Genomic DNA, 27685 nt, shown 5'->3' on the forward strand with positions numbered 1-27685 from the left:
CACATTACCATATCAATATTTTACATTGCAGGATTTCATTGTTAACGGTGGTAATATAACAGCAAAGTTTATTAGAAAATGTTTAGTTGATCTTGATGTCCAGATTCCGAGTGCCTGTGATTTTTGGAAACGAAAACATAATGTAGATTTGGATAAGAGAAATTGGTTACTGGCTGTTAACAGCACAAAAGAAGAAAGATTAAGTCTGCTGCACTGGAAATTATAACATAGAATATATCCAACCAATATTGTATTAAACAAAATGGGAATACGAACATCGAATAAGTGTGAAGTTTGTAATGAATTAAGCACCCTTGAACATTTCTATTTTAGTTGCCAAGAGGTGATGAAGGGTTGGAAAATATGTAAAGATTTTGTTTATAAGAAAATACATGTTGCCATCATTTTGAATGAAGAAAATGTATTTTTGGGTTATTTTAGGGAAAGTTTGAAAAATGATTAAATTTATTTTGCGAATTATTGTAATTTGATTCCAAAAATGACCATTGGGAAATTTAAATATGGAAAAAAGTTAGATTTGGGTGTTTTGTTGGAAACTGAGCTGAACATTAGGAATACATTGATGTTATGATTATTTTAATTCATTTATCTATTTAAACATATTAGTTCACTGATAAAGTTTGTTGATTTAAAAATGTACACATTTGACTGAGAAAAGAAAAGACCTATGAAGAAGGTTTGCTCCAAGCCACGCACACAAACAAAAAAACAAAACAAAAAGAAGAAAAAAATAAAATAAAATAAGGCAAAACATAATTGTAGTAGCAAACCTGCATGCAACTGAGGTTAAAAAAAAAAAAAAAAAAAAAAATCATCATCATCATGGCCCTTCGTGGTCGGCTGGGCGTTAAGCAAACGAACAAACACACAAACATGATCATCATCATCATGATCATCATCATCATCATACCGCCCTGATATGGCCCTTTGTGGTCGGCTGGGCGTTAAGCAAACGAACAAACACACAAACATGATCATCATCATCATCATCATCATCATCATCATCATCATCATCATACCGCCCTGATATGGCCCTTCGTGGTCGGCTGGGCGTTAAGCAAACGAACAAACACACAAACATGATCATCATCATCATCATCATCATCATCATCATCATACCGCCCTGATATGGCCCTTCGTGGTCGGCTGGGCGTTAAGCAAACGAACAAACAAACAAACATGATCATCATCATCATCATCATCATCATCATCATCATCATACCGCCCTGATATGGCCCTTCGTGGTCGGCTGGGCGTTAAGCAAGCAAACAAACAAACAAACAAACATCATCATCATCAATACAATTGAAAAGCCGAGCGGTAGTAGCTTCACGGAAATATTAACTGTCTGTGTCTAAGATGCTACCGTGCATGCGGTTTTAAAAGACATTTGTCACCCTAGCGAGACCAATGAGAATCTCGCTCTGGCAGCGAGGGAGCAAAAGGGAGGGGAGGTGGAGGCACCCGAGCCTGGTGCTAGCCTCCTATTAAACTGAAGTTCAACTCCTCAAATATACACAAAAAATGATGTACACACATATGTCATTAAACGACAAACCTCACAACGTATCCGTGGATACCAAACACACTTACAGGTAGACAAAAACGCAGACGAACTGCAAAACTTCCATTTACACACTGTCTCTTAAAGACTAAGCAATTATGTTACACACAAAAATACTTCTTTAATACACAAAACGTACGCTAGACGTTCACATCAAACGTCAAATCCATGCCCATAAAAAAAACCACAAAAACGCTGCGTGCTCAAAGCAACAACGGCCATTGCCATGACAAAAACGTCGGCACACACCGGTTTCATCCGTCTTTATACTTTCGCATTAGCCACATATATGATTAACATAGCGCCTGCATTCTACTGGATAAATTAATACATGTTTTGAATATACGAATGAAAGGGATACAGAGGAAAAGAATGGCAAAATAAAATAGAGAGAGAGGGAGAGAGAGAGTATGCGTTTGTGAGTATAGCAGCCTAGTGATCAACAAACTAAAGAAGGGGGTAAAACGAAAGAGAGGGTAAAAAGAATACGCCCCTCTTCACTAAACCTTCATAAAAACTGACTGTAAAACTTAACTCGCTCGGTACCGGAGTTTTGCTAAGGAATAGAGCAAAACTCCAATTCGGCTGCACAAAAATCGTCTGCTTAAAGTGACCTACTTTCTCTGTTCAACGCACGGGCTATTCGTACTGTATCTCCTCTTCTACACTTATAAGGCTCTTATGGGGAAAATAAGAGATACCAAAAAAATGTATGTGCACTGCACTTTTCGCCACACAATGTAACAAAATGTTCTTTATTGTTAAACCACTTTTGATTATGGAACGACGTGAAGTTACCTTCATATAAACATCAGAATTGAGTAAGTTTCCATGCCAATAGCAATACTCTTGCCGTCTAAATTTATACTTGTTTTATTTTACCGCTGCGTCATGTATTTGTTTGAATTAGGCTAAAAAGACATTTCCATGGAGGGGAGGTCACTACTACCATGTTTCCGGGATCGAGGCAGATTTCTCGACTTCACAGCAATGCAAACTTGTGCCATCAATTGTTATAAAGCCATTTATAAAACGACTATCACTGAGCCTTTCACTAAACGGACACCTATTTTCAAGGGACTGTAAGTTGTTACGACAGGTGGTTTGGAAAAGGAACACAATCCGCGAAAAGCCTCACAGTCAGTAGTGATGTAGCGTTCTTGTTAAATTCCTAGCTCATAATTCAGAGGAATATTAAGGCTCCAAATTTGCAGAACCTTTACTTTTAAGCATAGCAAGTCATTTTACGAGGGTCAACTGAAAATGTTGTACTCGAACAGGAAGGAGTTGACTTGCGAGTCCAGATAAAGTTTACATTTCAACATGGTAGGGGCTACTGTTACGCCTTTTTCAAGTCGTAATTCGACTCAGAAATTCTATAGTTAAGGCATGACGTCATTTTACTGTCGTAACCCGCTCACTGCAGGCTTCGGTTACACCTTTTCCACGAGTCGTAGAGTCACTCGGCCAGACTTGGATTACGGCGCGGCGTGATCCTACCCGGACATTCTCTAGTTACGACATGACGCTATTTTACTGTCGTAACACGCTCACTATTATTCATGTCCCTTGTTAGGACATACTTGTATGTACTGGTGGTTGTTTTTCCAGATATCCTCTCAGTGATTGAGGCTTATATGAGGCTAAGTGATTATAGATTTCACTGTTTCTTTAACGGGTTTATTCCGTATTTTTATCTGTACTAATGGTACAGGTGAATGTGGGGAGTGAAGTATTTGTCCCGTTATTTTGTTTCTTCAAACAAGGAATCATTTGTGTATGATTTGTGGTGGAATTTCCTCCATGGTGTGTACTAGGATGTACTGTACTGAATGTACTATGGGTTATATTTTTCCCGTAACGACCGAACGTAGAGCTGGACGAACGCGTTCGTTTCAAAGTCCGAGATAACTTTTTGCAACCTGTCGAAGGACTCGAACGTACTTCCTGCTGTCAAAACTGCTTCGCTGTGAAGTCCGCTATCTATGACTAAAGTAAACCGGCCTGCATACGGGTAGAAACGCACAACCACTACGTATGAACTGTTGAACACGGGTCTGTCCTCACTCGACCCATGCTTTAAAATGGCCGCCCAAACCGGAAGTAGAGTGCGGCCCTGACGGGGAAATGCTTTGTGGCGTAATCAAAGCCGCAAAGAAGGGAAAAGTTACGGGAGGCGTAAGTGTAGCCACTGCGTTTCAACATTGTCCCTCCGGACCTCCACACACGTGTTCCATCTGTGCCCGAGATCCTTATTGCCATTGCTGCAGAAGCCTTTGTATAGACCTTTTCGGTATCTGAGCAGCTCTCGCGAGACACGCTCTTTGTTATGCTTTGAACATCGCGAGAACTTCGAACCTTGGCTTGTGCAGCTCGCACGAGATCGCTGTACCGCATGCTTTGCTATGCTCTGAAGTTTGCGAGAGATTACGAGAGCTTGGAATACCGACAGGGTCTATTGCAACCGTTTGAAGTCCTCAAAAGAATTCATGACGTCGTTGTCCGTTTTGTAGTGCTCAACCCTGAGGTACTTCTTCATGGTTGTAAACATATGATGGTTTGAGGATGGCATGTATCGGGCAATACTGTATTATACAGTGAATGGTTAACCATCTCCAAGCGGCATTAATCATTTGTTGCCATGGAAACCAAGGACTTTCGGGCAGGGTCTGTGTCTTAACGGAGCAACATCCCTCTCCAGAGTGTTCCTCAGTGCTTAGCCTTGATTATATATGCTCTCTTAGTTGACTTGGAAGTATGAAAAAGAATTCACCGCTTACTGTCTCATCTTTTGGAACGAAGTCCAACAGGAAATACCTCTCTGCGTCTAATGAAACAGATGCCATCACCTTTTTAAGGGGAATTGACCCTGACTTTCTTTAGGTGGGTATAACCTTGATGCCCCTACTGCATGAACAGTAAAAAAGGATTGATTTCAGGCTCAAAGTGATGTACCCCAGTCTCATCATCAGAAAACAAATACAGTAGGGGCAGAAGATCCTCTCGGTCTGCCTCAAATAAAAGTAAAATATTGCGTGCCATGTTTGATCTGAAGTACTTCTTTTCTGGTGTAAAAGTTAGAGAACCTACCTTGCTTAAACTGTCTTCATGAACAGTTTTCTGCACAGAATACTCCAAACTCATTCATGTGAGATGCCAAGAGTATCAGCAATGTAATAGGTGCACATTGGTTAATTTTGCACCACCAGTGTGCAGACAGCATCAACGGTTTCTTGAGTTGTGACCATTGTTGGTTTTCCACACGGTTTGTCACCTTCCAAGCCTGAATTTTGCTGACCCGATTATTACTGTGGTCTATGAAAGGGGATCCCTTCCAAGCCTGAATTCTGCTGACCACCTTATTACTGTCGTCTATGAAGGGGGATCCCTGCTAAACGTTTCCGTCAGGTCATTATGAATTTCCAGTTGTCTAAAATTAAAAACATTTCTTTGCAAATATTAGATCACTAAGTTTTGTTAGTTTTCTCAAATGTGGGGTTAACTGTGGGTTATGGTACTTTGAGAAACCAAGGCACACAAACTAACTGGTGAAAATACGTATTATTTTGCATGGTGTCTTCAAAAGAACCTCTCTTAATTCATGCCACGTTTTGAATGTCTAAGTCAATTCCTTCCTGGTTGGGCCCGGTACTTCTCACTGACCCTTGTAGATCCCTTTGAAGTCACGGAATGAACTCTGTGAATGCATTTTGTTTACATGTGTCAAAGAAAGAATGATCTGTGTAAGCCAACAGGGGAGGCAACTCTGTCTTGCAAGTGATGTCCCTTGGTTGACACAGTGTGTATTTTCTTGTCATTTTTGTCAATCAAACATGAACATTAATTAATTATGCTTAAGTTTGGTGCTCAATCTGTCTACTAATTTCACAACAAATGCTCTTTGGCTTTAGTGACAGGGATTTGTATCAAAATCTAGTAAAGAATGCCACTGGATTTTAAGCTAAGAATTTAACACGCTAAAGTTCATTATTACCCTTGCCCAAATCAGGAGCCCTGATTTTTGTAGTCACCCTCACTTGCCTTGACTTGATCAGTGGTTGAGGCACATGAGCTAGGGCCTGTTCACTGTTCTAAAGTTGATGGGGAATGAATACAGACTGGCTCAGGAACCGGCAAGTCGGTTGTGGAGCCCTAGTACCATCTCAATTTTGTTAGTATATTTTAAAAATGTGTTTAACTCTATTTTGTTCCTTTTTAACACTCCTTCCTTTTATTTTGCACTAAATCTATTCCTTTTTATTCTGAAGCATTTTGGTGATGGCACTGAGATTGCAACAACAACTGTGATCACTGCCTTTCCTCCTAGAAGCAGCAATACATTGGTTTCAGTTGTGGTTAGTTGTCGTGCAGGAACGCAGAAGAAGAAGTTATGGTTAAACATGTAAATCTGCTTCGCATCGAGTTACTCTCAGTCTGCCAGGATCTCTGACAATTGCGAACCGCATCTCTTGATGTACAGTCAGTCGCTGATTAGGGATCGCACTGTTGATGAAATACAAGTCTTTCTGAGTCTTCTTCTTCTTTTTCTTCTGTGTTGTTACAATTGAATTTTTGAAGAAAATCTTATTGGACGGCAAAAAATATAGGTAGCTTGTGGAGAGTGCGGGTCTCCGAGCCTGGGGGGTCCGTAGCCGACTTTGTGGTTGTCCAGCCTAGGGGATCCGTAACCGACTGGCTGGTTCTCCAGCCACAGCTAAAAAGATATGTCGGTGTCACTGACACTCACCAGTAGATCTCTATTCTCAGAATGCTCACTCTGAATGTAAAATGTGTATGGCATTTGTTTAAAGTGCTCCGGACAGTGGTAATGGTATGTGTGGTCGAGAGTTCAAGTCTTGCCCTTGCTGATGTTTTTTTTTAAATTTCTGCAATTTATAACCTTTCTAATATTTGTACCTTCTTAGCTAATTTTTATTATATTTTTGCTCTCTTCTTCTTTAGTCCAAAGCATGTAATCCAATGTGTTTGGGTGGTTTCTACCAAAGTGAGGCAAAGATCGCCACAACAAAGCTCACGAGTTAATGATTCCGAATCAGCCATCATTGAATGCACCCACGAACCAAGTAGCATGAATCACTAGTCCCAATTCTAGAAGCGGTATTTATCAACAAAATGCAGTACATGTATATATAAATCATTAAAAACAAAAAACAAAAAACATAGCTTGTGTGAATATTATATGTCCACCAGATGAGGACAACCAGCTAACATATCAGGATGAAGAGGAAGCTGCCGTCTACTGTGGTGGTGAAGGTCGAGTACGATGTCGAAGAGCCGCCTGCAGCCTCTGATGAGATGGACACAATGCCAAGCAGTAAGTGTGTGACCTGATGTTGTGTGTGACCTGATATTGTGTATTGTGTTACATTCATTGATTGATTGCTTGATACAGGCTCTTGAAATGAAAGTTAATAGCAGTAAGTCGCGTGTTGGGACGATTCACGCACTGGGGGTTCATTATATAGTAAAATGCATACGTGGTGGCAAAATCGGTCGTAAAAAGGGAGTAGTCGTAGAAAGACCCCCCGCGGGTTAGGGAGAGTCCCATATTGGTTGGGACGAGAAAGAATTTACCCGATGCTCCCCAGCATGTCGTAAGAGGCGTTTCTTGTATAGAATATAGTCAATGTTTGTAAAGATTTTAGTCAAGCAGTATGTAAGAAATGTTAAGTCCTTTGTCCTGGAAACTTCTCCCAGTAAGGTCATATATTGTATGCAAGCCCCTGGAGCAATTTTTTGATTAGTGCTTTTGTGAACAAGAAACAATTAACAAGTGGCTCTATCCCATCTCCCCCCTTTCCCCTATCCCATCTCCCCCCTTTCCCCGTCGCGATATAACCTTGAATGGTTGAAAACGACGTTAAACACCAAATAAAGAAGGAAAGAAAGAAAAGAAAGTCGTAGAAAAGGGAGTCGGTAAGGGGGGTGCACTACTGTATCACAGTGGAAAAGGGCATTTTTAATCATAATCTATCACTAGTTCAGGGCCTAGCATTGTAAGCCGTTTGGCTTACTTTACGCCGAAATAACATCTCCAGTACGCAGAACTCGATTTGGTGTACGCCGAAATGCAAAAACCTGTTTTTCTCAAACGGTAAACCCAAACAGTCTCAGCTTTCGTTTTGTGCGCCTTTCGGTTCAATTCTTAATCGGTTTGACAGTTTGATTGAGCACGCACTTCCTCTGGCATCGCGCGAGCATGCTTTGTGCCGGTGTTTTGTGGCTCTAGACTTGAAATAATGTCTCGAAGCGACATTGTTGAACGTGGTCAACCATTCAGTGACAAAGAATCCAGATATTCCTGGAAGTGGGAATGGCTGGATTTCGTTCCGAAGGTGGAAGGCAAGTCAGAAAAAGTAATGTGCCGATACGGACTATGGCTCCGAAAGGTTGCTATTTCTGGCAAAGCATACTGTCAGTTGTGCCGGAAAGAAATAGGTTACGCGAACAAGGGCTTCGCTGCTATCACAGGCCACTGTGAAACGCAGATGTTGGTGAAGGCATAATTTAGTTGCTTAATCTTCTTTGGGGAGGGGGGGGGGGTCATTTTAGGTCAAAAATCTCCAACAAATCTGCAGACCCCCGCCTTTGTAAGCTGAACTCACTTTTTCCAATGCTAGGCCCTGCTAGTTAATATTTATCTAGTTTTTAATGTAGTGGTTTACATTTACATTTAGTCAAGTTTTTACTGAATATTTTAACATATACGGGGAATCAAGACGAGGGTGTGGCCTTTATGTGTGCGTGTTTGTGTGTGTGTGTGTGTGCGTGCAGAGTGATTCAGAGAAAACTTCTGGACTGATCTTCATGAAACTTAACATGAGAGTTCCTGGGTATGATATCCCAAGACGTTTTTTCCTTCTTTTTTTGGATAAATATCTTTGATGACGTCATACCCAGCGTTTTATTAAAAGTTGAGGTTGCACTCTCACGTTTTAATTCTTCAACCAAATGTATTCACATTTTGGTCAAACAATCTTCGACGACATCCGGACTATGGGATTGCATTTAAGCTTGGAAGCTTAAAAATTAGTTACCTTATTTGCCTCTAAAGTTATCATTAAAATCAAATTTGCAGAAGTGAACAGCTCAGATCATGGGTCCATAAAGTGTTGCACAGATGGTCAAAAATAAAGTACAAGATATTGGACTCTGAGTGGTACTACACTGTGGCTTAGTGTCTGTAGGAAGCTACAAGGTGAAAATAGAAAAAGAAAAACACAATTCTTGACTTTGATAGGCTTTTCTGCTCGTAAACACACATTCTTCTACTCATCACAGTATAAGGATAAGGATAAGGATAAGATTTTATATAGTCCATGAGGGTAACCTCACAGAAATTCGGGCTGCTTTCTCCCTGGGGAAAGCGAGCTGCCATACAGTATACGGCGCTACCTATTTTATTAATTTTTTTCCTGCATGCGTGTATTCATGTTTCCAAGCAAGCCCTGAGACTTAATGCCCCATTATTGCGTTTAAAACTCCAATTCAATTTGTTTTGAATAAAACTCACAAGTTTACAATAAGAATTTAGAGACCTCTATCCATTAGGTATATCATAGTTTCGTTTTTGCAAAACTAAGGAATTACACATTTAATTGAATCAGTCAGACAGATGGAGACACAGAGAGACAGGCAGATGGCAAAACAAAATCTGAGAAAGAAACCCCTTTAACAATTTGTACTATGTTTGAAATAAAATGTGGCAAGGAGAAGCCATAATTCATCACCTTTCAGTATGACGTCATGTCCGTGTTCCGCACTTGTAATGATGTGCTTTTATTCTGTTATCGGCTGCACTGAGCTTGAAAATTTAATTTTAATTAAATTACATATTCTTACCGCAATTCTCATAAATGCATTGACTTCAATCTCACATGCTAGATGTCGAAACACTACTCCAATTACCTGCCCTTGTAAGGGTGGTAACCAAGCTAAAAAAACCAGACGCTATAGCCGTTGCTATGCCCTGAACCCACTTGGTTACCAATAACCCTCCGCGCACCATGTGAGTGCCGGCATCGGGAATAATCATTCGAGACTTCTCAAAATCCCCCCTTTGTTCAGATACTTTGAAACTTCTTCTTCTTCAGCGTTCGACGATACTTCTCTCTTTTTCTTCTTCAGCGTTCGACGATACTTTGAAACAAATAGGCCTCTCTTTCGATGTTCATGGCGCTTTTGCGGGCATGATCAAAGGACCTTGTTGTAAGAGGTTCCTTTTTGGGATTTGTTTCTGGTTTTGGAATGGTTGCGTTCTTTGGCATTTTGAGCCTTTTCTCTTGGCTCGTTTGCTAGACTTAACGCGTAAGACTTTGTTCCTCTTACTCTGGGCCTCAGCCCTCAAGGGCAGTGAGACCCATGCGCTATTAGGGTTACCAGAGGATGTAGCCTTTGAACATAATGATTCCGTTTTTCACTGCTTTTCGGCCAGATTTCCTTAAATCAGAAACCTGGTCAATCTCCTCCGGTATTTAATTCCCTCCTCTCGGGAGGATTCTTGCTCCGGGCGATTTGGATTTTCTAACTGTCTGGTTAGAGCTTTAAAATCCTATCTAACTTGCGCTAAGTCAATTGGAATTAAGAGCCATAAGCTCCTGTTCTTATCTCTTTACACTTTACTTTGTAAAAGTTTTCTCAAACGATGTTTTTGCCCCACCTCTGCCTTTGCTGGCATCATATGGGGAGGCTCCTGCTTCAGGTTTTGCCGTGGCTTGCGTCACATTCAGCTGATTTGAGCCTTTTTGACTCACATGCGAAGCAAAGGTGAGTCTATGTACTCACCCGAGTCGTCCGTCCGGCCGGAAAACTTTAACGTTGGATATTTCTTGGACACTATTCAGTCTATCAGTACCAAATTTGGCAAGATGGTGTATGATGACAAGGCCCCAAAAAACATACATAGCATCTTGACCTTGCTTCAAGGTCAAGGTCGCAGGGGCCATAAATGTTGTCTAAAAAACAGCTATTTTTCACATTCTTCCCATTTTCTCTGAAGTTTTTGAGATTGAATACCTCACCTATATATGATATATAGGGCAAAGTAAGCCCCATCTTTTGATACCAGTTTGGTTTACCTTGCTTCAAGGTCAAGGTCACAGGAGCTCTTCAAAGTTGGATTGTATACATATTTTGAAGTGACCTTGACCCTGACCTATGGAAGATAACTGTTTTAAACTTAAAAATTATGTGGGGCACATGTTATGCTTTCATCATGAGACACATTTGGTCACATATGATCAAGGTCAAGGTCACTTTGACCCTTATGAAATGTGACCAAAATAAGGTAGTGAACCACTAAAAGTGACCATATCTCATGGTAGAAAGTGCCAATAAGCACCATTGTACTTCCTATGTCTTGAATTAACAGCTTTGTGTTGCATGACCTTGACCTTGGGTCACATGTATTTTGGTAGGAAAAATGTGTAAAGCAGTTCTTAGTGTATGATGTCATTGCTAGGTTTAGTTATTTGACCTTGACCCTGAAGGTCAAGGTCATGTAAAGGTCAAGGTCAAGCATGTGAGTCGTATGGGCTTTGCCCTTCTTGTTTCAGGAACATTTTCGAACTTTAAGTTCTTAGATCCTCCCTTGGGGGCATTTGAACTTGTGGAAGTTTTCTCAAATGATTCTCCTTTGTTACCACTTCCTTTGTGGGCAGCGATGCGGCGTTGCTTTTGCTTGCGTCACCAGCGCAAGTAACGCATCACTCGCTGAGCGCTATCCGTAGGCCTCGGTTACACCAAGCCTAAGAACTTAGTTTATTCTTTTCTTCTTACTACGGAACAGCTCCCGGTTACAACGGACTTGACGATCATACATCTGGATGTTCCTAGCAAGGAGAAACTGTCTGTTTGCAAGAACAATGATCTCCTGGCTGTGGAAGATTGTGGCCGCACTTCTTTTTATTATCGTCTTTGAACAAGACTTTGATTCGTTCTTTCCCTTGTGCGGTTACGTACTCACTGGATACCTTTGTGTTCTGTCGGGACACATATACAAAGGATGTAGCTTTGCTGTTCGCCTGGGAGAAGGCCTCGGCCGACAGTATTGTTCTGTCGGTGAGACTTTAATCTCTTCCTTGCTTGAAGGTTCTCTTTTCGAATTCTCTTCTTTGCACGCGGACTCTTTTCTAACAAAGAGAAGCTCACAGCAAAAGAAAAGCGCGCGGCAGGCCTCGGCTTGTCTTAACAAAAGAAAAGCGCTAAGCGGGCTTTTATCTACACGCCTCTCTTCTTCTCGGCATGGCGCTTTGCCAAATACCCACCTCTCTATCCCCTCGGGGCGAGTTAGCGGTGGGGTTCAGTGGGCAAACAATAGCACGCTTTCACTCATACTCTTGGCAGTTATGTCAACTGGAGTCTTAGTGCTCTGCATCACCCTTCTTTCCGCCTTTGTGTTTTACCACAGCGGCTGGTGGGGATTAGGACTCCCACTTTATTGAGGGAGGCACTGGGGTCTTTCCTATTGGGTCACTTTCATAGATCGTGCCGATGGTTACTTCCACCTTTGGATACACAAAATAGATCGGAAGTGGCTACATTTTATTTAATTCGGAGCTTCAGGGCTCTGATTTCGATTCTAAGCAATCAAACAAAGGGCTGGAACATGTTAGTGTCTTTTCTCGACTGGTTCACAGACACAAACAATCATTGGATTCTCACACCATTGCTCATGCAAGGCGTTCCCATTGGTTCTCTCTCCACCAGCGAAGCAGTTCTCTTGTGGAATTCTTTCCCCTTGTCAAGGGAGAACATGTGTTGATTCAATCAGACAACACTTGTTCTTCTTCTTCTTCGTTCGTGGGCTGAAACTCCCACGTACACTCTTGTTTTTTGCACGAGTGGAATTTTACGTGTATGACCGTTTTTTACCCCGCGCGCCATTTAGGCAGCCATACGCCGTTTTCGGAGGAAGCATCCTGGGTATTTTCGTGTTTCTATAACCCACCAAACTCTGACATGGATTACAGGATCTTTTTCGTGCGCACTTGGTCTTGTGCTTGCGTGTACACACGGGGGTGTTCGGACACCGAGGAGAGTCTGCACACAAAGTTGACTCTGAGAAATAAATCTCTCGCCGAACGTGGGGACGAACTCACGCTGACAGCGGCCAACTGGATACAAATCCAGCGTGCTACCGACTGAGCTACATCCCCGCCCTAATCAGACAACACCACAGTGGCCTTTTATCTCAACAAGCAGGGGGCATCTCGCTCCCTATCGCTGCCACATCGAGCATGCGAGATTTTGATGTGGTGTTACCACCACGAGATCCTATTAGCAGTGAAGTACCTTTCTGAGAGGCTCTATGACTTGGCAGACTCTCTAAGTCAGTTGGCCAAGAATGTCCACACAGAATGGGCTCTATCTCACTTCGCGCTTCTACTCCTTCGGGTGAATTTGGAGAAGCCGCTGATAGAAGTTTTTTGCCTCTCGGTACTATCGCCTTCTGCTAAATGTTCGTCTCCCCGTTCCCGGATACCGAAGCATGGAAGATTAATACTCTCGATTTTACTTTGAGCGGCCTGTCGGTCGCACATTATGGGCCCATTCAATCTTGGTTGCCAGTCCTTAAGACTGGCAAGAGGGCGCCGTTTTTTACACTCAAGCCACACGGGTGTCTACTGTACGGGAATCATTGAGACGCTCAGGGGCTTCTGCCTCAACTCTGGATTTGGTCTAGAGATTCCATAAGGGTTCAGCGTCTTCGTTTTCGTGTCACATTGACTGGCTTGGGACAAATGGCGTAATATTAACGGAAAGAACTCCACTTCTCTCCGTTCAATGCAGGTGGCGAACCACCTATCCTGGCTTTCCGAACTTTCTCCCACGTCTCTGATTTAAGACGATACGCAATATCAGTTGCACTGAAACAGCTAGGTTGCAATATTTCACTTGGGGGCTTTATAGCCAGCGTGATTAAGGAAGCCTCCCTTTGGTTGGCTGAAAACAAATCTCCAGTCCCGACTTGGGATTTGCTCCTAGTTTTGGAGCTTTTGAGATCGGATGGTTTGATCCTTGACAAAAACTAGCCTTGCTAATCTAACACGGGAAGGGGTCATGCTTACTCTAGTAGCTTCTGAGAGAAGTGGGAGTAAGTGCATTTTCTGTCTGCTTTTGGCCATAGACATCTCTTTGGAGAAAGACTGATCTACACTTGTAGAGGCAATGACTTAGTGAAGTCAACCTTAGCTAGATGGACTGCCACATTGATTAGGCATACCGGCACGGTTGGCCTAGTGGTAAGGCGTCTGCCCAGTGAGCGGGAGGTCGTGGGTTCGAACCCCGGCCGGGTCATACCTAAGACTTTAAAATTGGCAATCTAGTGGCTGCTCCGCCTGGCGTCTGGCATTATGGGGTTAGTGCTAGGACTGGTTGGTCCGGTGTCAGAAAAATGTGACTGGGTGAGACATGAAGCCTGTGCTGCGACTTCTGTCTTGTGTGTGGCGCACGTTATATGTCAAAGCAGCACCGCCCTGATATGGCCCTTCGTGGTCGGCTGGGCGTTAAGCAAACAAAGAAACAAAATTGATTAGGCATGCCTACAGTGGTGGCAAGAAAGGGGGGGGGGGGCAGTCAGTCCTCCCTCTTCAGGCAGCACGGACTCAAGAAGTCGGAGTGTTGGCCTCTTCTTTACCTGTTCTCAAGTCTGAGAGACTTACATAAGTTATGAATGCAGCTCATTGAACGTTCAAGGACGTAGTCATGAGTTTCTATCTGCGGGATATTTTAAGTACCCGCTATTATAGCACACATCTACTAGACATCAGAAGATGCCTTTTCATATGTTTACCTGCGGGACGTATCTGGTGCCCGGCAGAATAGAACATACTTACCAACTCACATATTGAATTCCCTCCCAGCCTGCCCCGCAAATTGTTTAAAGGGGTATATGTTTCAGGACGGAATGAGTGTTACCGGTATACATCCTGCGCATGCGCAGTACACCGGTAGGGGAGATAACCACCATGGACCATGCCTTATATGGCATGTGGTTTTTGTTTTAGAGTTATCTCCCCATGTTACCATGTAAGAGTGCTTCAATGTCTTAGCAACCAAACGAAGTTATTGCTATCTATGTGAGTTGGTAAGTATATTAATTAAAAAAAAAATTTTGACATTTTATATTCTAGCTTTATAACATGGGTGAAACTAGCCCGTCAATTGACTGAAATCCGTCAATCTGAAAATAAGTCTGACGGAAATTCCGTCAATCCGCAATTTTGAAAAAAATAAAAAAATTGAGAGAGAAAAAAACAAAAATACTTGCGGAACGCGTTTTCAAACTGCTATAGTGAACCGGTTGCAGTTTGCCCGCAAATGGAAGCGCTTTTGCCCGTGCTCGCGGTAAACCCCGTAGGTGAGCTTTCTTCGCTTTCGGATTCGCTCTGCATCACGATAAAAAAAAAGTTCTCTCGCGTTTTGGCAGGCATTTTTTGGGGTCTCAAACACAAAGGAAAAAACATTTGCACAGGAATGAACCTTTATCGTTTCACAAAGTGACTTTTCAACAAATCATCCAAAATCAGCTTATCGTGTAAATGAACTGTAGCTTCCAATATATGTACCGAGCCTGTTCTCATTTTTCTTACACATTTGCTTCTGTGAAAATTTCATTTTAAGTGACCGACGTAAGAATTCACCAGCTTTGAAGAATGACTCATATGTATTGACACATCTGGAGATTCTGGTTGTGTTGCTTTTTTCATTGTGACACACATGGATTACACAAAAATTATGTGCCTCTTTTTCAGCAGCTGAAGTCAAGACAGAGGCATTCCCAGCTTTGACTGAGACGAGCAATTCAGCAGCTGAAGTCAAGACAGAGGCATTCCCAGCTTCGACCGAGACGAGCAATTCAGCAGCTGAAGTCAAGACAGAGGCATTCCCAGCTTTGACTGAGACGAGCAGTTCAGATGCTGAAGACAGCACTGCCACAAGTTTGTGTGAGAGTGGCGCAAGTATTGTTTCTGGCGGGGTGAAAGATGCATTCTCTCCTGCGCCTACAGGCTGTGATTGTCGAGTGCAAGTCAAACAAGAGCCAGTAGACTCAGCACAAAACGTCGAGAGTATGGAACACAATGACTTGAAATCCACTGACACTTTCGGCTGTGAGATAGCAAGAGTGAAATCAGTTGAGGTGGAAACATGTTCAGCTACTGCAAATAAGACAAAGAGATCACTGGACAAAGAGACAAGCCACAATACCAAGGACAAAGGAACAGGGCTCAGAACACCCATCAGTAGGAGAAGTAGAGCTTTAGTGAAAGAAGGAAGTAACGATTTAGATGGGTCTTCGCGTGGAGAAAAGCCACATGTCTGCTCTCATTGTACAGCAACATTTTCTCTAAAAGTGAGTTTAAAGAAGCATATGTTAACACATACAGGAGTAAAGCCACATGTCTGCCCTGAGTGTACAGCAACATTTGCCCACAAACATCATTTAAACAATCACATGTTACGACATACAGGAGAAAAGCCACATGTCTGCCCTGAGTGTACAGCAAAATTTGCTCAGAAAGGAAGTTTAAAGAGCCACATGTTAAGGCATACTGGAGAAAAGCCACATTCCTGCCCACAATGTACAGCCAAATTTGCTCACAAAATTAGCTTAGAGAGCCACATGTTAGCACATACAGGAGAAAAGCCACATGCCTGCCCTCAGTGTACATCAAACTTTGCTCAAAAAGTGGGTTTAAAGAGGCATATGTTAACACATACAGGAGAAAAGTCACATGTCTGCCCTCATTGTACAGCCAAATTTGCTCAGAAACATCATTTAGAGAGCCACATGTTAACACATACTGGAGAAAAGCCACATTCCTGCCCTCAGTGTACAGCAAAATTTGCTATAAAAGGGAGTTTAAAGAAGCATATGTTAACACATACAGGAGAAAAGCCACATGTCTGCCCTCATTGTACAGCAACATTTGCTCAGAAAGGGAGTTTAAAGACCCACATGTTAATACATACTGGAGAAAAGCCACATGCCTGCCCTCAGTGTACAGCACAATTTGCTCACATTGGGAGTTTAAAGACCCACATGTTAATACATACTGGAGAAAAGCCACATTCCTGCCCTCAGTGTACAGCAAAATTTGCTAAAAAATCGAATATAAAGAAGCATATGTTAACACATACAGGAGAAAAGCCACATGTCTGCCCTCAGTGTACAGCAACATTTGCTCAGAAACCTCATTTAAACAACCATATGTTAACACATACAGGAGAAAAGCCACATTCCTGCCCTCAGTGTACAGCCAAATTTACTCACACAGGGAGTTTAAAGAGCCACATGTTAGGGCATACTGGAGAAAAGCCACATGCCTGCCAACAATGCACAGCGAAATTTGCTCAAAAAAGGAGTTTAAAGAAGCATATGTTAACACATACAGGAGAAAAGCCACATCTCTGCCATCATTGTGCAGCAACATTTGCTCAGAAAGGGAGTTTAAAGACCCACATGTTAATACATACTGGAGAAAAGCCACATGCCTGCCCTCAGTGTACAGCAACATTTGCTCTGAAACCTCATTTAAACAACCATATGTTAACGCATACAGGAGAAAAGCCACATGTCTGCCCTGTTTGTACAGCAACATTTTCTCAAAAAAACCATTTAAGGACCCACGTGTTAACTCATACTGGAGAAAAGCGACATGTGTGCCCTCAATGTACAGCAACACTTTCTCAGAAAGGACATTTAAAGACCCACATGTTAATACATACTGGAGAAAAGCCACATGCCTGCCAACAATGTACAGCCAAATTTGTTCGGAAAGGGAGTTTAAAGAAGCATATGTTAACACATACAGGAGAAAAGCCACATCTCTGCCATCATTGTGCAGCAACATTTGCTCAGAAAGGGAGTTTAAACAACCATATGTTAACACATACAGGAGAAAAGCCACATTCCTGCCCAAGATGTTCAGCAAAATTTGCTTTAAAATGGAGTTTAAACACGCATATGTTAACGCATACTGGAGAAAAGCCATGACCTCCGAAAATCTGGGATAATCAAATATTAAAATGGAGGTGAATTTACAGAGGTTATGAATATGAAAAGATAATCTGAGTAATACGAGTCTTAAAAGGGGGTTCCATTGTATTCACTTGTAAAGATAACTTACTTATCATACAATGGACCGTTAAACTAACCACTCATCGGAGAGCACCCAGCAGACTACTCGGTCGAAAAGTAATAGCAGAGAGACTGGTCAAGTCTCCTGTCCCTTGCTTGTAAACCACAAGTGAATGAATCTAGAAGTATTGAATTTTGAAACGTTGGCAGCCTCTTTGTTTTTGGATTTAACCTTAGGGTCAGTTACTCCAACCAAACTATTCTTTTTTTAAAATATTTTTAAAACAAAAACATTTCTCATTTTATCCCCCTCAAAGAGAATTTGACGCACCCACTTGCTAGCAGACTCACTCTGATGATTCTCTTTCTGTCTCTGCATATTTACACCCTGCGACACTATAGTGATCTGAGATACTACAGTATATAACATCCTGAGACACCAGTGATTTCAGCTAATGGTGATCTCAATATAGCCTGTGATCAAAGCTACTGGTTATCAGAGAAACAAATAATCAGAGAGAAAAAAATGTATGAAGTGGGATAAGGCTCTTTCCATGGTTACTGTCTGTAAATAATTATATGTACATACCCTGTCTCTGTTTTCACTGAGTCGGGTTTAAGGAAGTGATGCAGCTCAAATTGCCTGCTGCACGTGAATTTAGCAGGACAGAGCAGCTGTAAAGAAATAGCCGTTTACACGTTTATTTCTGTTTTTGTTTTAAATAATTAAAGTGCTTGCCAAAAAAAAAGTTGTTCCTTTCATCAGTTACATATACTGTTCAAAAAAAGAAACGCATAGTTGCTACTTGCCAAATTTGTTTTATTTTTCGAAAAAATTAACAGAAAATCCAATATTTAGATTATTTGTTTGAAATTTGGTATGGACACAGTTGAATGCACACACAGTTCATTTGCATCTTCAAATCAATCAGTCAATCAATACGATTGGGTGCCGAGGCTGTCAAGTCAGTAGGGGGTGTGACTGCCTTGAGCAGCAACAACTGCCCGGCACCTTAATTCTGGGCATGGACTGGATCAGATGCCGGATATCTTGCTGTGGGATGGTGTCCCACTCCTCCTGAAGTGCCTGCAATAGATCGCGGTGATTTGCTGGCGCTTCTTCTCGCCTGCGCACACGTCTGTCCAATTCATCCCAGAGGTGTTCTATCGGGTTCATGTCTGGCGACATGGATGGCCAGGGAAGTTCTGTGTATTTCAATCGTCTTTAAATAGCACAAAGTACGAATGCGTGTGATATTGGACCTATGTGAACCATAAGATGAATTGAATTTGCATAAAACAGGTTTGTGTCCGTTCGTACTGATTTTGACGGGAAAATGTGTCCGTTCGTACCACTTTCATCAAATTGTTTCCGTTCGTACGCTTTTCAGTAATTCAAACCCCTCGCGAAGTTCATTCAGCTCTGTCGCACACACAACTACCGGCCGAGTCGATATGCGCGGGACAAGTAGTTTCGACATGTCCTTTGAAGATATGAATTTCTTCCTCAGTGCAGAAAATAAACCTGACATGCCACCATCCACAACAATGCAAGTTCTGCCTACTTTCCACAACTGTACCATAAACAACTTGAACATCACAATAAGAAAATAAGACCAAACGTGTTGATTGTCTCTGCCGTTAACCCCACAAGCTAACTCAACGAACTCGTCCAGTCTTGATCGCGAGCCAGTGTGTACAACAGTTACTGACGGTGCAAAGAGATGTAGCAATTTCATCCAATTGATGTTTTATTTGATGTTCATGAATTTTCCGTTCCTTTGATTATAGTCTGAACAAAATGTTACGACAATCAAATATTCTAATGTTAATTGAAAGAGTTAAATAAACTTTTGATGTTGCACTATTTTTGTGGCGCATTGAAGTGTATGTGTTTGGTGTAAACAGGTGTTCTTGGTGTGTGTGTTTGATTGCATGTGTGTGTGTGCTCGCTCAATCATCAAAACAACAACAAAGTCAGTACCTGAAAGGAATTCGATCGATACATAAATGTTATTTGCGTTTTTTGACCAAAATATGACATTTTACACAGATCTCGACAGTCGGAGAGCAATGACTGTCTCGATCTGTGTAAAATGTCATATTTAGGTCAAAAACGCAAATAACGTATGACAATGACGTTTCGCACCTCTTGGCAATGACGTTTCGCACATCTTGGAAGAAAAGTACGAAATGTCATTCTGAAAAGTGCGAAACGATATAAGTAAAATGTGCGAAAAGACAAAAAAAGTGCGAAACGTTATGTCCAAATTGTAGATTAAGTGCGAATCGTCCGAAGTGCGAACCGTCAGAAGGTGCGAAACGTCTGGTATTCGTCCCTCCGGACCTCCACACACGTGTTCCATCTATGCCCGAGATCCGTATTGCTGTTGCTGCAGAAGCCTTTGTATTGCAACCGTTTGAAGTCCTCAAAAGAATTCATGACGTCGTTGTCCGTTTCGTAGTGCTCAACCCTGAGGTACTTCTTTATGGTTGTAAACATATACTGTTCAAAAAAAGAAACGCATAGTTGCTACTTGCCAAATTTGTTTTATTTTTCGAAAAAATTAACAGAAAATCCAATATTTAGATTATTTGTTTGAAATTTGGTATGGACACAGTTGAATGCACACACAGTTTATTTGCATCTTCAAATCAATCAGTCAATCAATACGATTGGGTGCCGAGGCTGTCAAGTCAGTAGGGGGTGTGACTGCCTTGAGCAGCAACAACTGCCCGGCACCTTCTGGGCATGGACTGGATCAGATGCCGGATATCTTGCTGTGAGATGGTGTCCCACTCCTCCTGAAGTGCCTGCAATAGATCGCGGTGATTTGCCGGCGCTTCTAGAATTCTTCTCGCCTGCGCACACGTCTGTCCAATTCATCCCAGAGGTGTTCTATCGGGTTCATGTCTGGCGACATGGATGGCCAGGGAAGCACCTGGACATGGTGGTCGGTGAGGAACTGGGTGGTGAGTCGTGCTGTGTGCGGGCGAGCGTTGTCCTGCTGGAATATGGCATCCTGGTCAGCCAGAAGAGGAAGGGCGTGTGGCGCAGAATTTCCTCCACGTATCGCTGGGCAGTTATGCGCCCTTGGACGTGCACCAGGGTGCTCCTTCCAGCGGTATTGATCGCCCCCCACACCATGACGCCTCCACCACCATGAACGGGTGCCTCATCCACACACTGGTTGGGCGCGTGACGTTCGTTTACTCTCCGGTAGACCCTCCTCCGACCATCATGTCGTTGGAGCAGGAAGTAGGACTCGTTGCTGAACCACACGTGTCTCCAGTGATTCCGGACGGTCCAGCGAAGGTGCTGGTTGCCCCACTGCACTCGGTTCTGGCGATGGCGGCGGGTGAGGACAGCTCCTCTGTGAGGTCTGCGAGCTCTCAAACCAGCTTCATGCAGGCGGTTACGCACGGTCTGGTCCGATAATCGGTGTGGTCCGGGGAGAGCCTGGACAGAAGATGAGGCCGACAGGAAACGATTCCGGAGGTGGCGGAGCCGTATGAAGCGGTCGTGAGCAGCAGTTGTCGCCCTTGGTCTTCCCGCTCGTGGCAAGTCAGCAACGGAGCCAGTGGCTTGAAACCTGACCCACAGTCTACTGATGGTGCTCTGGGACACGTGGAAGTGCCTGGCGATTGCACTTTGACTTTGGCCTGCTTGTAAACGACCCAATGCAATTTGGCGGTCTTCTCTGCTCAATCGGGCCATCTTTCGTCGCTGAATTGTCGTCTGATTTCTTTGTGGCGAACAATCCGCTTTTATGGGTTTTGGAAGACATGGTGAGAGCTCAATATTCCCCGAGTTTCACGAGATTACACTGAAGCATGACGAGTGGTCATGCCAAATGAGCAATTTTGACATTGTAGCCACTGATACCGCATGCGTCACGTGCAGAGCTCACTTGTGGCAATGGACGAAAGGTCGACGACAAGATAAACATTTTCTGCAGTTTGGTGGATATCCTTGTAGCCATATAACTAAATTAACCAAATATTACAAGCTATGCGTTTCTTTTTTTGAACAGTATATGATGGTTTGAGGATGGCATACAGTACTCCCCGGTTAACGTCACTACCGTTTAATGTCACACCTCTGATAACATCAATCAGGGTGTTGGTCCCGACCTAAAGCCTTCTTTGTATGACTAAGAAAACCTCGCTTAGCCTGACCTCGGATACGGGAACACCTCTTTTTAGGTGATCCCCGTTCTAGTCTCTAAATGCAGAAGACCACCGCTTAAAGGCCCGGCAGGAGTATATAAGGAGCCTGACCTTCTGCGTTGGCAAATCATTTCAAACCTCTTGCAGGCAACGGACAAATACTGCTCCTACATTTTCTTTAATATCTCAGTTAAGCATGAGTTACGGTGTCAGATTTTTTGTTCACACAGCTGGTTTTCACACATTTACCGCCCTATGCACTTAGATAAGGTTAATTCTCCATAATAAAGAAGATATTTGTAAACAAACATTTCAATGGGGATCTTGTTCAAAGAAAAGGGCGGAGTCAACACTCTCCGACGTCACAGATTTACACCATGCGTTCCAAAAATAGCAAAACACGTGGCATGCGGCAATTTGGTTCCAGAACATGCTGTCTCAGGTGCATGTGTATTTGTTACATCGGATATGAAGAAAGAAATGCAACTAACCTTTACCACCAGTTGTGGCCTTGATAGGGTATTCCTGTGGGGTTGGGATAAAGCTCTCTCACTAATTTGAGCACACAGTCGGGCATCATAAATTTTCTCGGTTAATGTTTACCCGTGTTGGATTGTCTTGATGTAAGGACGACGTCTTTTTCGCCAAGTACAATACACAATTCCAAGCACCGCGTCGGTCTAGCATGGACCAATACTTCTTGTAGAGTACTTTTCTAACGCCGGAATTCCTGCGGTGTGGCAATTGGCCTGTACCTAGCCACCTCTGGCGATGCCGGATTTGTCACACAAGGGCTGCAAAAACAAAAGGCACACTGGCCTACCCCAGGGCCCGTATGCATGAACTAGAAGTAAGAAACACTGGAAGTAGAGGCCTCTTTTCGAAGTGGGAACTCCCGAAGTCAACTTTCTAACTGTTCACAATGCATGAACTGACTTGAACGCCAAAGTAGTGACAGCGAGAGTATTAAGGTCAAGGTCGGGGAAATTGGGGGAATCCCTACTAATACGCATGCGCACGTTTCTATCAACATGGCAGTCAACGAAAATGGCAAGGCACGTGTGCCGCTCAAAAAGAAAGTAGACACGGAGGGGCGTTCTGCACCTTTTTCAGATGGTGAAATTGCTGTACTCTTGACAGAAGTGTTTTACGAAAGAACGGTTATTCTGTCCAAATTTCAGAACAGTTAATTAGAAAAAAAACACAGTAAACACCAAGTTTACAGAACAGTCTAACTGTTAAACATAAAGACGCTGTCTGGTCCAAAATTGCCAAAGAAGTGTCGCTCTCTCTCTCTCTCTCTTCGTCGCGATATAACCTTCGTGGTTGAAAACGACCTTAAACACCAAATAAAGAACAAAATTAATAACTCTCTCTCTCTCTCTCTCTCTCTCTCTCTCTCTCTCTCTCTCTCTCTCTCTCTCTCTTACGACAAATGCACACACAGACAAACGTACACTCATGCACTTACTGACACTATGACACAAGTGACACTGACGGCACACATAAACACACACACACACCACACACTGCACACACACACACACACACGCGCGCACACATATACACACACACGCACCCATACACGCACGCACACAGTCACAAACAAATAACCACACACTCACTCTCTCTCACTTTCTCTCATTCTCTCTCAATCTACACTCATACACACACTGAAACTATGATGACACAAGTGACACGTCACACACACACACACACATACACACACACACACACACACACATACTCACCGTAGTGACACACATATACACACGCGCGTACAGTTGAAAGTCAAGACATGATATGATTTTTTCAAAGCATAGGAAGGTTTCTTTTGCAAATGAATAAAATTAACACAGAGGCAAAACCCGGTTTTTTGGCAGCCGGAATGCAATTGCGAAAGGAAAAGATAAAAAAAAAATATATAGCTCCCGGCGGAACTTGAACCCGGAGCGAATGAACGAGAGTCCGGAACCGTTACCACTGCACTATGTTACTCGTGAAGAATAGAGGCATGATGAAAAAAGGCATTCTGAGTTATTCTGTCGTGCTGGTTTGAAAGCTCGCCACCTTCGCCGAATGACTCGAGCACGTTTTTTTCGGTCAGTAACTGATCGAACTGTCGCTTTTGAGTCACTCTGTTTTAAGCATTTCACCTAAATTAAACAAGAATGTCACAGTCCGTGTCTATGGTGCAAGGTAGGAGACCGTCTCATTGTAGCCAAGTTACGACAGTTGCTCGATTGACGCATTTCACGTCTTCGATATTGTGTCTGAGATCATTTCCCAATGAGCTGCCTTTAAAAACGGAATGTCCTGCAATTGTAGTATGCGCTGGAGGTTTCTTTTGGATGGGTAAGGACCCTTGAGATGCGATATCGTCGTATAATTATGTCAAGCGAGAGGCCCTTGACATTGGAAGTGGGAACTTCGAAAGCAAAGTTGCCAGCTACTCGGTATGCACGAGCTAAATTGAACGCCGAAGTTGTGGCTTCGAGAGTTCTGAGGTCAAGGTCGAGAAAATTGGGGGAATCCCAATTAGTGCGCATGCGTTTGTAAACGGTAGGCTTGGTGACCAGAAGAAACAAATCTCATCGCGAGTTCGTAAATGGGCAAACGTTGATCGCGCTGTAGCTTTTACTATAATTGTTGTTTTTAACTGGTTGAACGAAAGCTGTGATGATTGTCCTTAAATAGAATGACTGTCTATAATAATGATTTCGTTGACCAGAATGTTGGGGACAATAAAAAAAGGTTGTTTATGTGGTAGCGAAGTCGGTTAACTTAAAACTCTTTTTGAAGTGTTTTTTTAATGATTGTGTATCGGTAAAACTGCTGGACAAAAATAGTTTGGTCAGAGCGAATGTTTGTGTTACTGGTAAATTTAAAAAGGCAGAACTCCATTTTTGGGGAATCAAGATATAAGGTGTAGTGAAAAGAAGATAAGTTCAGCGAATTTCATATTATTTGAGAAAATGTGTGTCCGAATTTTTAAAACAGAAAAATTGTTGTACTTAGGTGTTTGTAAATTACGTTTGTCCTCGTTAATTGTGAAGAGGATGTATGTTTATATAAAGTTCAAAGTCAAGATTGGATTTTTGTAGCCTACGTGCGTGTGTGCATGTGTATTAGACATAATACATAGACATAGAACACTTTATTATCTCAATTACGATAAATTCGGGTGTGGTGAATCACAATAAACAGCATAAAACGTAAGAACATGAATAAAATATCAAGGCGCAAATATAGTCAGCTCATCATAGTGTGGGGAGTGGGTACACACACACACACACACACACACACACACACACACACACACACACACACATACCGTCGAACACACACATAACGTCGAACACACACACACACACACACACACACACACACACACACACACACACACACACACACCGTCGAACACACACACACCGTCGAACACACACACACCGTCGTCGGAACACACACACACCGTCGAACACACACATAACATCGAAAACACACACACACACACAAACACACAAACAAACAAACAAACACACACACACAAACACACACACACAAACACACACAAACACACACACACACACACGGCACGCGCGAACACGCAAACAAACGTATGAAGGAACAGACGCACAATTATACCTGCACGCACGCACACACAGGCAGACAGGCACTCGCACAAATACATACACACACACACACACACACACACACACACACACACACACACACACACACACGCACACGCACACACACACACACACATACACACACACAGATAAAGCAATGACAAAAAAAAATAGCAGAAACTTACACTTAAACACACACACACACACGCTCACACATGCACACAACGACGCCCATTTTCATAGAAACACAGTAACCCCCTCGTATAAGCGGGAATGAAAGAGTGGTGGCCAATGACCCAGATCAACAAACAAAAGTCAAAACTGGCAACTCAGGTTTGTATTCAGGGAAATTTGCACGAAATGCATGCAGAAGATACGACTTTTCCCTCTATTTTCTCTCTTTTGGAGCGTCAGCTCGGTTTGACATGAAAAACTGAAGAAAAGCCCTGTCTTTTTGCACTGAGAAACTGTGGAAGTAGCGTGTTTACTACTGGGTCTGGCTGTAGTACATTTACCCTCATTTACTTCCTCGTTAGCTTCCAAAGTAAACTCTTTTTTCGTCCCATGCATGCGAAAGTGAGGATGTACTTCCGATGTCACTCAAAACTTTAGAAGTAGTCGCAAAATACCCTGAGTTACTTCCTCGCTTTGCTTCGAGGTAAACCCTTTTTCCGGCCCATGCATACGAAAGTGAGGCAAGTACTTCCGATGTCACTCAAAACTTCGGGAGTTGTCGCGAACTTCCCCCATAAGCATACGGGCCCAGAGGAGAGCACTGTACTAGGACCCGTGTCTCCGCTTTCACAATTGCCTCCAGGATCAGATAACCAGGTCTGCACCCTAACGGTACTACACACACGAGAGACAGCCTAGCGCCTCTGTATCGAGGTCACACGATGATGGCCCAGCACCTCTTGGTACACAAGTCGAATCTTTTATTACACACCTTCGAGTTTCAAATGGCCACTGATTCTCAGTAAATAGTCTCCTTATTGCGTTCTCCTGGTCACTTAAAAGTTGAGAAGTGTTAAATCAAATTTCGCCATTTATTTCCACAGACAGAAAGAGATGTCAGTGCAATACAGCTTACAGACCGCAGCCTGGCCCTTACTAAGTTACTATCACCATCGGATGTTGGAATGTGAAACACTCAGGTTTTCCCGCCATCTGTCGACAACACTGATTGTGTTAGAGGCTCTCGCTGGGTGGAATAACAGACCGTGTTCCAAAGTATGCGTATACACTACGCAGATTATCACCGTTGACTTCGTCTACATGGTCCCGCTAACTATAATTACTGTCCCTGAAAGTGCCTCACAGGATGGGCAAGTTTACTTTCAAAACAGAAAGGGGTAATCTAAACTCGGTTTGTTCTAAGTGGACATGGGAAACAAAGGGACTCGGATCTTGGGTCGCCCCTGGCAACACAAATGGAAGAATCCAGGATATGCAAATGGTCTTCTGCAGTTTATTCCAAGGTGGTAGGGGGTTGAAAGGGGGAACGAACGGGAGGGGGGAGGGCGGAGGGGACAGTGGTCGGTGGAGCTACTATACTAAGACTGCAGCAATGTAGACTGGTGATGTGAAATCATCACCCACACATTTCGAGGTACCCTCCCCCCTCACCATTCGGTTCACAAGCCTGTTTTTGTCCTTGGTCAGTTTGAAAATGATTGGTTTGTTCAAGTATTCCGCCAAAAAAATGCGCCAAGATTTCCCTCCTCATTTTAGTGGTGTTTGACGCTTGCCCCACTCACTTAGTCAGAGTCTGATGCAAAAATTGACTCCAGAATTCTGTTCATTGACGTTGTGACGTACTAAACTTGTTTATTGTTCTCGGTTTTGGCTGATTCTGTGTTGTTTTTCTGTTAATATCAGCGAAAGTACCATCATAGCGGTGACTGAGTTACAGCAACCAAGACTAAGTTTCATTTTGTCCGTTTGACTAGCCTGACATCTACAGCCTTGACATTGTTATTCTGTTTCTCTCTGTGTGACTGATTTTTTTGACACAAAGGTTCTCTGTGTGAAAGTTCAATTGTATTGTAAATATAAACAAAATACGCAATCAATATGCAAGATATCAGAAACGAAAATATGTGAAAAACTCTGAAGAAGCTGAAAAGAAGAAATGCTGCTCGCACAGACAGAAAGCCAGATGGTAAAATTCAGTTTAGCGGTGAGAGAGAGGAAATT

General features: G+C 42.8%; 1 protein-coding gene across 1 annotated transcript; it reads left to right on the top strand.

The window, feature by feature from the left end:
- The first annotated feature begins 632 nt into the window (after positions 1-632).
- LOC138979604 (zinc finger protein 271-like) lies at positions 633-19720 on the top strand. Its single transcript, XM_070352315.1, has 3 exons — positions 633-2667; positions 6797-6920; positions 15361-19720. The coding sequence occupies exons 2-3, from the start codon at positions 6824-6826 to the stop codon at positions 17601-17603; spliced, it is 2340 nt and encodes a 779-aa protein (XP_070208416.1). The 5' UTR covers positions 633-2667; positions 6797-6823; the 3' UTR covers positions 17604-19720.
- The last annotated feature ends 7965 nt before the right edge of the window (positions 19721-27685 follow it).

The sequence above is a fragment of the Littorina saxatilis genome, linkage group LG11 (genome assembly GCF_037325665.1).
Source record: "Littorina saxatilis isolate snail1 linkage group LG11, US_GU_Lsax_2.0, whole genome shotgun sequence".
In the NCBI taxonomy this organism is placed as follows: Eukaryota; Metazoa; Mollusca; class Gastropoda; order Littorinimorpha; family Littorinidae; genus Littorina; species Littorina saxatilis.

Excerpts from the sequence above, each read along its gene's own strand:
- LOC138979604 (XM_070352315.1), top strand. The coding sequence starts at position 6,824 with ATGAAGAGGAAGCTGCCGTCTACTGTGGTGGTGAAGGTCGAGTACGAT. Across the intron at positions 6,921-15,360 it reads GATGGACACAATGCCAAGCA|CAGCTGAAGTCAAGACAGAG; the intron begins GTAAGTGTGTGA and ends CCTCTTTTTCAG.